General features: G+C 40.2%; 1 protein-coding gene across 1 annotated transcript in view; it reads left to right on the forward strand.

Annotated features, from left to right (window-relative positions):
* Positions 1 to 12,578, forward strand: part of LOC130843076 (uncharacterized) — a 280,003-nt gene that overhangs the window by 108,780 nt on the left and 158,645 nt on the right. Inside the window, 3 exon segments of the mRNA XM_057719733.1 lie at positions 1,820 to 2,206; positions 6,056 to 6,364; positions 6,454 to 6,771. Coding sequence (XP_057575716.1) covers positions 1,820 to 2,206; positions 6,056 to 6,364; positions 6,454 to 6,771 — 1,014 coding nt within the window.

Consider the following 12,578-nt stretch of genomic DNA (forward strand, 5'->3'; position numbering starts at 1 on the left):
AGTTAAAATTCTTATCTGCTAACTCCAACATCTCTATCATGTGTGTCTCTGTCTTCTCTTATCTTCTTTTTTTCCCTTTGTTAATTTGTCATGTCATTCCCATCTCTTCATATGCCATGTAATCTTTTATTGAATGCTAGAGATTGTGTATGAAAAAATAAGATGCTCCAGATATATTTTCTAACACCTGAAAGGATTCATATTCTGTTTTGTTAAGCAGGTAGTAGAAGGGATGCAGATCACTCAAATATCTAAATATTGCTTAGAAATGAGCTGTAACAAGTCTGGGTTACAGTCTTGTAAGTCTACTCCTGATTTTTCTGTCCCTATGGCCAGAGTTTTTAGAGATTTCAGTTGAGAGCCTGGATGTTTTGGTAGCTCAGTACCCAAGAGAATGAGGGAATAGCCACTCTGCTTTCCAAGATTTTTGACATAGTTCTTTGACCTCCTGCCCTTCACAGCTTGTATACTGGGCAGATATTTGAGGAGAAACCTGCTATGGGAGAGTGGCTCTCAAGGCTCCAAACTGTCACTCCAGCACCAGGTAACCCCGAAATTATGCTGGCTTCTCTGTCCCAGCAGGAGTCCTCTGCTTGCCTGAGCCCAGATCCTGAGCCGTTGACCTATACACCAATTTGGGAAAGTCCCACAGAGAAAAAGAACCTGCAGATCCTTGGCTAACATTGAAATGATCTCCACTCTTTAAAATTGTAGCATATTTAGTCCATGTTGTGTCCACAAATATCTAATACATTTACTTTTTTTTTTTTTTTTAACATTTTCTGGCTTTTAAAGTTGTATCTGGCAAGACCACTGGTCTGCTGTGAACTCCTCCATTCTTCATGGAAGTAGAAGATTTTAGGTTTTCTTCTCTACTTCATCATTACTTAAAATGCAACACTAATAGACATTATTTAACCTTTCTTGACATCACTGTTTATGCATAAAAGGAGAGAATAATACAGTGTGTCTGTCAATATTGTTTGTTTGGATGCTTTTAGAGCAGGAATATAGCCTATTTCTGCTCTGTGGTAAAGTTAGAAATTCATTTTCCCCTTAAAGAACAAGTAACCTCAAATGTTGAAAATAGTGATTCCTGACATGAAGTCCAAGGAAAGATTATATTTATTTGGGAGAAGATGCAACATTCTCTGATTCCCAGTGGAATCTGGCCAATATCAATATCATCTGCCATCATTTCTCATGCAAGGTTGTCCAGTCTGCTCAAAGAGATTACATTTTTTTGAAACTAAGTATCCAGATCTGGAGTCTGAAGCCTAGAATACATGAAATATGCTGGGGTAAACCATGGCATCTCACAGGTCATTTGCTTTTCAGTCCTGAGTGACGATACAAAGGAGAACTTCTAAATGGTAGAGGATTCATGGCTGCTCCCTGAGGCTTCTGATGAGGCCAGTTCCTGACTCCACTCCCTTTGATCTAATCTGTTTAACTCTTAGGTCAACGGCAGCAAAGTGTGTGTGGTTTATAAGGAATCCATCCAGCTGCCAGCCCATTCCTGTGACTCTGATCTCCTTTAACTGGTCAGGGTAAAGAGACTAACATTTCCTATGTGTCTTTCTCAGATGCTATGCAGAACTCTACAAGTCAGAAGGGTAACTTTGATATGACCTGGGTAACACTTTCTGTCTCAGACTATTCACTAGAGTAGTATTTCCTGTTTTTGCCCATTTTTAACCTTTTGTTTTCTTATCACTGCTATAAAAAAACCAGACCCAGGTGGTGCCCCAGTGCGACGACTCACTGTCTGAACCAATCTGCAGCCTCAGAAGAGAGCGCCGCCTATTGCTCAGGTGAGGGTCCTACAGGACCCGAGGACCCTTCTCATTCCCTGTGTCAATGCCCCATTGTCCCATTTCTCTCTCCTCAGACAGCGGACAGCTCCGCCTGGTGGACGGGGGCGGTCGCTGCGCCGGGAGAGTGGAGATCCTTCACCAGGGCTCCTGGGGCACCATCTGTGGTGACGGCTGGGACCTGGACGATGCCCACGTGGTGTGCAGGCAGCTGGGCTGTGGAGAAGCCCTCAATGCCACGGGGTCTGCTCACTTCGGGGCGGGATCAGGGCCCATCTGGCTGGATGAATTGAATTGCGGAGGAAAGGAGTCCCACGTGTGGGGGTGCCCTTCCCGGGGCTGGGGACAGCACGACTGCCAGCATGTCGAGGATGCAGGAGTCATCTGCTCAGGTACGGTCAGTGCATTGTCTAGTGGCTGAGAGAATGGAAAGTTCCAAGAAAGCTGGTGTCTGATCACTGGGGCAATAGGAGAAGGATGGGCTAGAGAGGTCAGAGACATCTACATATCCTCCCTGAGTGCATACACCATCTGTGAGTGATGGGCTTCATTTACTTTCCTCTTGTAAGTCTCTGCTCTTTCTTCTCTAGTGATCTTACCTGACATAGTTTAATTTATTATCCCAATTAAAATCTATCTCCATAAGTTTTTTTATAAATCATTTTTTGGAACAGTGGAATATTTGCAGGTCACCACACACACACTCCTTTGCATAGTGAGACTAAGGGAAGGAGGGAGAAAACTGAGGATGTGCCTTCCTTGGTGGAGTTGTTTCTGTACGTATAGTGTGAGACATTGTTCTACACTAGGTTAGTAGAAGTGGTGGTCTAGAGGATATCATTAAACAAATCAGAGAGGAATTTATAGATTTGTGCCAAATTGCAAATCTCCTTTGAGAATTTAGATGTAAATATTCATACCTCTTTGGCTGGTATGACCAGAGAACTGTGGATGAAGTCCTCTGAGTCATAGGTTCTCCTTCCTTCGTTACTAGCAAAGATTCTCTGTTCATTTTTTCTCTTAAAACATCTGTATAGGGGCTTCCCCGGTGGTGCAGTGGTTAAGAATCCACCTGCCAATGCAGGGGATAGCCCCGGTCCGGGAAGATCCCACAGGCTGCTGAGTGACTAAGCCCATGCGCCACAACTATTGAGCCCACGTGCCACAACTACTGAGGTCCACGTGCCTAGAGCCTGTGCTCCCCAACAAGAGATGCCAACAGCAATGAGAAGACCACACACTGCATGAAGAGTAGCCCCTGCTCACTGCAACTAGAGAAAGTCTGCGGGCAGCAACAAAGACCCAACACAGCCAACAAACAAACAAACAAACAAACAAACGTGTATAAACCAAAACTTTGAAGGAACACTTACCCATGCACTGACAAGTCAATGGTGGAGGCAATAAAATATGAATTTCTGTTTTATAGTAAGAGATTATATAGTTTACACTTGATGACTTCAGTTTCATAAGAGAATTGCATTTGGGGGTTTGATAGGAATAGGAGTAAGGGGACAAACGTAATTTTTAAAGAAGATGGAAGAGAGTCATAGTAGCTGGGAGGGAGGGAAAGGGTGATGGGAGCTGACAAAGGTGCATGTGGGGTTCTCTGAGCAGTACTGAGGGTCCGGGTGTGGTGTGGAGGATGCTGTGTGTGCCTGAGGATGCAGGGTGTCTCTACAGCAAGAGACCAGACAAAGATATATCTTTATTATATTTAATACCTTTATCCACTCACATCAGCCTTCTATTTCATAAATTTTCTTGCAATCTGCACACACATATATTTTTCTATGTAAATTTTAAAATCATGTAGAAAATAAAAAAGAAATAATTATCTTAGAAGACTCTTTCCTAATATGTATAAGACTTTATTGATTATTCAACATATATCTGAGTATTTAACATATATCAGGGTACATAAAGCAGCAAACAAGAAATATTTCTTTCTTGTTCTTTCTAAATTTGTAATCTCATGGGATTCGTATAGAAACTAACAACCTGTTAAGCAAAAATGCTTTAATTAAAATGTGTAGCTTATGACCAAACTCCCAACCAGACCAGACTGGGGTCCTAACTTGGGCCTCTCTGGGGAGATGGAAATGGATAAATAATAATAGGCAAGCAGGTTATCCTCTCGCCATTCTTTCTTTTTTTTTAAAATTAATTAATTTATTGGCTGTGTGGGGTCTTCTTTCTTTAGTTGCGGTGAGTGGGGGCTACTCTTCATTGTGGTGAGCAGACTCCTCATTGCTGTGGCTTCTCTTGCTGTGGATCACAGGCTCTAGGCACGTGGGCTTCAGTAGTTGAAGCACATGGGCTCAATAGTTGTGCGTGGGCTTCAGTAGTTGCAACACGTGGGCTCAATAGTTGTGGCTCACGGGCTCGAAAGCACAGGCTCAATAGTTGTGGTGCATGGGCTTAGTTGCTCTGCAGCATGTGGGATCTTCCTGGAGCAGGGATTGAACCTGTGTCCCCTGCATTGGCAGGCGGATTCTCAACCACTGTGCCACCTAGGAAGCCCTCAGCATTCATTCTCGTACAAGTGGTCAAGCTAATCCTTCAATACTTTAACTTCTGTGGTGTCTTTCCTTCTCTCTCCTGCTCTCTGTAGTAGATTTTTATTCCGTTAAAACATTCTTTCTGAACCTCCATAACATTTGTTTCAAAGTTCACATACTTACGCAATCAGAGTTCTTTACCAGAAAGAATTCCACCATGTACGTAGTAATCATGAGCAGATTCAGAAACCAGGCAAGTGTATTAAAAAATTTGCTCTTTATGATGTGAGGTTTTATTTTTTTCATTGGATTACCTATTCTCCATCCAAAATATGATCCCTAAAGGACCAAGTCATGATTATGAATATGAATCTTTTCTTTGGTCTCTTTCAGTTTCATACTCCATCGCTTCTCGGCCTTTTGGCTAAGATCAAGTGCAGTTTCATATTCCACTCACTCCCAATTTAACCTACCACACACCCCACTCGCACTCCACGTCCACAGAAGTTCTTCCCTTTTAGAGTCTCCTTTCTATCCATTTGTAGCTCTTAAGACTGTTTTTTGTTGTCTGCAGTGGGAGAAACGGGAAAGGGTAGCAGAGTTAGGTGGCGGATGGGAGGAGCATAGGGGATACAATGTGTTAAAAACTTGTTGGACAAATATTTTCCCAAATCTTTCTATTTTTCATCCACATTGAGGCTTTTGTGATTTGCAAGTCTCTAAATTTTACATGGCTGTTTGTGCTCTGCTCTCTTCCTCTCACTCTCCTTTTTTACAGCATATTGACTATTTCTCATGAATACGAATAGGAAAGAAATGGGCAGTTAGCATACAGATAGGATTAAAATACATTAAATTACCATCACTGCTTAGAATTTGCTAAAATTCCCATATCTTGGAAGAAAAACCCCTAGTATGAAGTAATCAACAAACTCAGCTCTTTTGCATAATCCCTCTGAGAACTCACTCTCGCCCAGGTTCATTGATAAATCCTAGGCTTTCAAGAAAGATGGCTGGGACCAGTCCCTTCTTCTCCTATGACTCTGAGCTTTCTTAATATCCAAACTCATCTGTGGAAAACTTCTTTTCACAATCCAGACGCCTAAGAATTTTTCATCATCAAAAATTATGAGAAATATATGTGAAATCATAAAAGTAGACATGTTATAATATCTAGATGTCTTCCCTTGAGCCGTAAGTCTGTGGGCAGTTTGGTGTGCACCCACAGATCCAGCTCTCATGACTTTCCCTATTCTCAGCGACTTGAGTATTGGCTCCTGAGAGAAAACTGGCCAGAATTCTAATCCCAGAAATCTCAGGATGGCCTTCTAACCTTGTCTGCCTCTTAGGCCTCTAACCTTTTGAATCCCATGGATCTTTTTCACTCTGGGTTAGTTCAGCTCTGCACCCAAGTTTGATGCCCACTACTGTACAGTTTTCTTGGGCCCTGTAGTTTCTAGGCCCCTGGATGAGGAATTCACATTCCTAACCAACCTCAAAACACACATTCTTGGAAATCAGCTGTTCCAAACTGACCCTGGAAATCCTTCTGGACCTCTCTTCAGAAACTTGCTCCTGAAAATGCAATTCTGACAATAACTGTCAGATTCTCTCTCCATGCACCACTCCTGGAATATAAAAGCTTTCACACCATTGCTTGTGACACGTTGTTTCCAACTGCCAAGCCGGGATCCTGAACACTCACTGGTTTTCTTGTTGTTGTTGTTGTTTTTCTCTTAGGGTTTGTGCATCTAGCTGAGGGGGATGGACCCTGCTCAGGGCGAGTAGAAGTGCGTTCTGGAAAAGGCTGGACCCCGGTGCCTGATGGGAACTTTACACTCCCCACTGCCCAGGTCATCTGTGCAGAGCTGGGATGTGGCAAGGCTGTGTCTGTCCTGGGACATGTGCCCTTCAGAGAGTCAGGGGGCTGGGTGTGGGCTGAAGAGTTCAGGTGCAATGGGGAGGAGCCTGAGCTCTGGTCCTGCCCCAGAGTGCCCTGTCCGGGGGGCACTTGTCACCACAGTGGAGCTGCTCACCTTGTCTGTTCAGGTGAGATGCAGACCAGGACTCTAACCTCCTTGCTTACCCTGTTCATGTGAGAAAACCATAAGATTTTGCTGAAATCCTGTCTTCTTCAGTGTATGCAGAAGTCCGGCTCATGAAAAACGGCACCTCTCAGTGTGAGGGGCAAGTGGAGGTGAATATTTCTGGACAATGGAGAGCGCTCTGTGCCTCCCACTGGAGTTTGGCCAATGCCAATGTTGTCTGTCATCAGCTTGGCTGTGGAGTCGCTATGTCCACCCCAAAAGGAGCACACTTTGTGGAAGGAAGTGATAAGATCTCAAAAGCCCGATTTCACTGCTCGGGGGCTGAGTCCTCCTTGTGGAGTTGCCCTGTGACTGCCCTGGGTGTTCCTGACTGCAGCCATGGAAACACAGCCTCTGTGATCTGCTCAGGTACTAGAGAGGGATGCTCCTTGAATGAAATGTCCCTAAGACAGAGTGTGTTTGAAAACTGGCTTCAAATCTAAGATATTTCATGGTGAAATATGGTTCTTCTCACTGTTCATTCATTTTTCAGGTCAGGGCAAGAAATGTTAAGGGGAACAATATGTTTTTAAGAAACATTATTATTTACATATAATGATAGAAAACAATGTATAAGTAATACGTCTATACTTCACTCATGTACCCCAACCGAGATCAACAGAGAGAACATTATCAGCACAACAACAGTCATTGTTGCCTTCCCATAGCTATGCCCTCCCTCTTCACCAAGCAAAAACCGCTTACCTAACTTCTATGACCATAGAATATTTTATCAGCTTTTGAACTTTATATAAAATCATGCAGTATGTTTTCTTTTGTGTCTAACTTCTTCGACTCAACATTATATTTGGGATTTACCCATGATATTGTTTATAGCAGCACTTTATTCATTTTTGTTACTGCAGAGTATTCCTTTGAATGATCACGTGACCACATATTGATCCATTCGACAGTAGATGGTAGAGATTTGTTTCCAGTTCTTGACTATTACAAATATGGTGCTCCAAATTACCATGACAATGACTTTGGGTGCAAATTAATGTTATTTATTTTGTGCGTTTAACCCTTGGTCTTTTATTTTCATTTTCTTAATGATATGGTGTCCTTTAATGAACCACATTCTTTTTTTTTTTTTTTAGCTCTTTATTGGAGTATAATTGCTTTACACTGTTTGCTAGTTTCTGCTGTACAACATAGTGAATCGGCTGTATTTATGTATATATTCCCATATCGGCTTCCTCCCATGACTCCTTCCCACCCTCCCTATCCCACCCCTCTAAGTCATTGCCAATCATCGAGTTGACCTCCCTGTGTTATGCAGCAGCCTCCCACTAGCTGTTTTACATTTGGTAGTGTATCTATGTCAATGCTAATCTTTCACTTTGTCCCAGATTCCCCTTCGCCCCACCCCCTGCCGTGTCCTCAAGTCCATTCTCTACATCTGCATCTTTATTCTTGCCCTGCCACTGGGTTCATCAGTACCATTTTTTTCGATTCCATATATATGCGTTAACATATGGTATTTGTTTTTCTCTTTCTGTCTTACTTCACTCTGTATGACAGACTCTAGGTCTATCCACCTCACTACAAATAACTCAATTTCATTCCTTTTTATGGCTGAGTAATATCCCATTGTATACATGTGCCACATCTTCTTTATCTATTCATCTGTTGATGGACATTTAGGTTGCTTCCATGTTCTGGCTATTGTAAATAACGCTGCAGTGAATATTGTGGTACATGTATCTTTTTGAATTATGGTTTTCTCCAGGTATATGCCCAGGAGTGGGATTGCTGGGTCATATGGTAGTTCTATTTTTAGTTTTTTACGGAACCTCCAAACTGTTTCCCATAGTGGCTGTACCAAGTTACATTCCCACAAACAGTGCTGGGGGGCTCCTTTTTCTCTACACCCTCTCCAGCATTTATTGTTTCTAGATTTTTGGATGATGGCCATTCTGACCAATGTGAGGTGACACCTCATTGTGGCTTTGACTTGCTTTCCTCTAATGATTAGTGATGTTGAGCATCTTTTCATGTGTTTGTTAGCCATCTGCATGTCCTCTTTGGAAAAATATCTATTTAGGTCTTCTGCCCATTTTTGGATTGGGTTGTTTGCTTTTTTGATGTTGAGCTGCATGAGCTGCTTGTATATTTTGGAGGTTAATCCTTTGTCCATTGCTTCACTGTCAAATATTTTCTCCCATTCTGAGGGTTGTCTTCTTGTCTTGTTTATGGTTTCTTTTTCTGTGCAAAAGCTTTTAAGTTTCATTAGGTCCCATTTGTTTATTTTTGATTTTTTTCCATTATTCTAGGTGGTGGGTCAAAAAGGATCTTGCTTTGATTTATGTCATAGAGTGTTCTGCCTATGTTTTCCTCTAGGAGTTTTATAGTGTCTGGCCTTATATTTAGGTCTTTAATCCATTTGGAGTTGATTTTTGTGTATGGTGTTAGGAAGTGTTCTAATTTCATTCTTTGACATGTAGCTGTCCACTTTTCTCAGCATCACTTATTGAAGAGGCTGTCTCTTTTCCATTGTGTATTCTTGCCTCCTTTGTCAAGATAAGGTGCCCATATGTGTGTGGGTTTATCTCTGAGCTTTCTATTCTGTTCCATTGATCTATATGTCTGTTTTTGTGCCAGTACCATACTGTCTTGATCACTGTAGCCTTGTAGTATAGTCTGAAGTCAGGGAGCCTGATTCCACCAACTCTGTCTTTCCTTCTCAAGATTGCTTTGGCTATTTGGAGTCTTTTGCATTTCCACACAAATCGTAAAATTTCTTGTTCTAGTTCTGTGAAAAAAGCCATTGGTAATTTGATAGCAATTGCATTGAATCTGTAGATTGCTTTGGGTAGTATAGTCATTTTCAAAATGTTGATTCTTCCAATCTAAGAACATGGTATGTGCCTCCATCTGTTTGTATCCTCTTTGATTTCTTTCATCAGTGTCTTATACTTTTATGTATACAGGTCTTTTGCCACCTTAGGCAGGTTTATTCTTTTGTTGCAGTGGTAAATGGGAGTGTTTCCTTATTTTCTCTTTCTGATCTTTTGTTACCAGTGTATAGGATTGAAATTTTCTTTGCATTAATTGTGTATCCTGCTACTTCACTAAATTCATTGATTAGTGCTAGCAGTTTTCTGGTAGCATTTTTAGGGTTTTCTATGTATAATATCATGTCATCTGCAAAGAGTGACAATTTACTTCTTTTTCAATTTGGATTCCTTTTATTTCATTTTCTTCTCTGATTGCTGTGGTTAAAACGTCCAAAACTATGTTGGATAATTGTGGTGAGATTGGGCACCCTTGTCTTGGTCCTGTTCTTAAAGGGAATGCTTTTAGTTTTTCACCATTTAGAATGGTGTTGGCTGTTGGTTTGTCATATATGGCTTTTGTTATGTTGAGGTAATTTCTTTCTATGCCCACTTTCTGGAGAGTTTTTTTTTTTTTAATCATAAATCGATGTTGAATTTTGTCAAAAGCTTTTTCTGCATCTATTGAGATTATCATATGGTTTTTGTCCTTCAGTTTGTTAATATGCTGTATCACATTGATTGATTTGCATATATTGAAGAATCCTTGCATTCAAGGGATAAACCCCACTTGATCATGGTGTATGATCTTTTTAATGTGCTGTTGGTTTCTGTTTGCTAGTATTTTGTTGAGGACTGTTGCATCTATATTCATCAATGATATTGGCCTGTAATTTTCTTTTTTTGTGACATCTTTGTCTGGTTTTGGTATCATGGTGATGGTGGCCTCATAGAATGAGTTTGGGAGTGTTCCTCCTTCTGGTGTTTTTGGAAGAGTTTGAGAAGGATAGGTGTTAGCTCTTCTCTAAATGTTTGATAGAATTTGCCTGTGAATCCATCTGGCCCTGGGCTTTTATTTGTTGGGAGATTTTTAATCACAGTCTCAATTTCAGTGCTTGTGATTGATCTGTTCATATTTTCTATTTCTTCCTGGTTCAGTCTTGGAAGATTGCACTTTTCTAAGAATTTTCCATCCCTTCCAGGTTATCTAATTTATTGACACATATTTGCTTGTAGTAGTCTCTCATGATCTTTTATTTCTGTGGTGTCAGTTGTTACTTCTCCTTTTTCATTTCTAATTCTGTTGATTTGTGTCTTCTCCATTTTTTTCCTGATAAGTCTGGCTAATGGTTTATCAATTTTGTTTATCTTTTCAAAGGAGTAGCTTCTGGTTTTATTGATCTTTGCTATTGTTTCCTACTTTTCTTTTTCATTTATTTCTGATCTGATCTTTATGATTTCTTTCCTTCTGCTAAGTCTGTTTTTTTTTCTTTCTCTAATTGTTTTAGGTGTAAGATTAGGTTGTTTATTTGATAATTTTCTTGTTTCTTGAGGAAGGATTGTATTGTTGTAAACTTCCCTCTTAGAACTGCATCCCATAGATTTTGGGTCATAGTGTTTTCATTGTCATTTTTTCAGGTATTTTTTGATTTCCTCTTTGATTTCTTCATTGATCTTTTGGTTGTTTAATAGCATATTGTTTAGCCTGCATGTGTTTGTATTTTTTAATAGTTTTTTCTCCTGTAATTTATGTCTAGGCTCACGGCATTGTGGTCGGAAAAGATGGTTCATACGATTTCAATTCTCTTAAATTTACTGAGGCTTAATTTGTGGCCCAAAATATGATCTATCCAGGAGAATGGTCCATGTGCACTTGAGAAGAAAGTGTATTCTGCTGCTTCTAGATGCAATGTCCTATAAATATCAATTAAGTCCATCTGATCTAATGTGTCATTTAAAGCTTGTGTTTCCTTATTTATTTTCTGCTTGGAGATCTGTCCATTGATTGTAAGTGAGGTGTTAAAGTCTTGTACTATTATTGTGTTACTGTCGATTTCCCCTTTTATGGCTGTTAGCATTTGCCTTATATATTGAGGTGTTCCTGTGTTGGGTACATAGATATTTACAATTGTTAAATGTTCTTTTTGCATTGATCCCTTGATCATTATGTAGTGTCCTTCCTTATCTCTTGTAATAGTCTTTATTTTAAAGTCTAATGTGTCTGATATAAGTATAGCTACACCAACTTTCTTTTGACTTCCATTTGCATGGAATATCTTTTTCCATCCCCTCACTTGCAGTCTATGTGTCCTTAGGTCTGAAGTGTGTTTCTTGTAGACAGCATATATAAGGGTCTTGTTTTTGTATCCATTCAGCCAGTCTGTGTCTTTTGGTTGGAGCATTTAATCCACTTACATTTAAGGTAATTATTGACATTATGTTCCTATTACCATTTTCTTAATTGTTTTGGGTTTGCTTTTGTACGTCTTTCCCTTCTCTTGTGTTTCCTACTTAGAGAAGTTCCTTTAGCAATTGTTCTAAGGCTGGTTTGGTGGTGCTGAATTCTCTTAACTTTTGCTTGCTTGTAAAGCCTTTGTCTTCTCTGTCAAATCTGAATGAGATTCTTGTTGGGTAGGGTATTCTTGGCTGTAGAATTTTCTCTTTCAAGACTTTCAGTATATCCTGCCACTCCCTTCTGGCCTGCAGAGTTTCTGCAGAAACATCAGCTGTTATCCTCATGGGTTTTTCCTTATGTGTTATTTTTTGCTCTTCTCTTGCTGCTTTTAATATTTTTTCTTTGTGTTTAGTTATTGTTAGTTTGATTAATCTGTGCCTTGGTGTGTTTCTCCTTGGGTTTATTCTGTATGGGACTCTCTGTGCTTCTTGGACTTGATTGACTGTTTCCTTTCCCATGTTGGGGAATTTTTCCACTATAATCTCTTCAAATATTTTCTCAGACACTTTCTTTTTTTCTTCTTCTTCTGGAATGCCTATGATTCGGATGTTGGTGTGCTTCATGTGTTCCTCAAGGTCTCTGAGACTGTGTTCCTTTCTTTCTTTTTTTTTATTATTTTATTTTATTTTTTTGGGGGTACACCAGATTCAATCATCTGTTTTTATACACATATCCCTGTATTCCCTCCCTTCCTTGACTCCCCCCCCCCTCGAGTCCCCCCACCCTCCCTGCTGTGTTGCTTTCTTTTTATTCTTTTTTCTTTTTCCTGCTCTGTGGCAGTTATTTCCACCATTCTATCTTTCAGCTCACTTACTCATTCTTATGCCTCAGTTATTCTGCTGTTGATTCCATGTAGAGTATTTTTAATTTCAGTTATTGTGTTGTTCATTACTGTTTGTTTGCTTTTTAGTTCTTGTAGGTCCTTATTAAATGTTTCTTGTATT

The sequence above is a fragment of the Hippopotamus amphibius genome, unplaced genomic scaffold (genome assembly GCF_030028045.1).
Source record: "Hippopotamus amphibius kiboko isolate mHipAmp2 unplaced genomic scaffold, mHipAmp2.hap2 H_2, whole genome shotgun sequence".
NCBI classification, from domain to species: Eukaryota; Metazoa; Chordata; class Mammalia; order Artiodactyla; family Hippopotamidae; genus Hippopotamus; species Hippopotamus amphibius.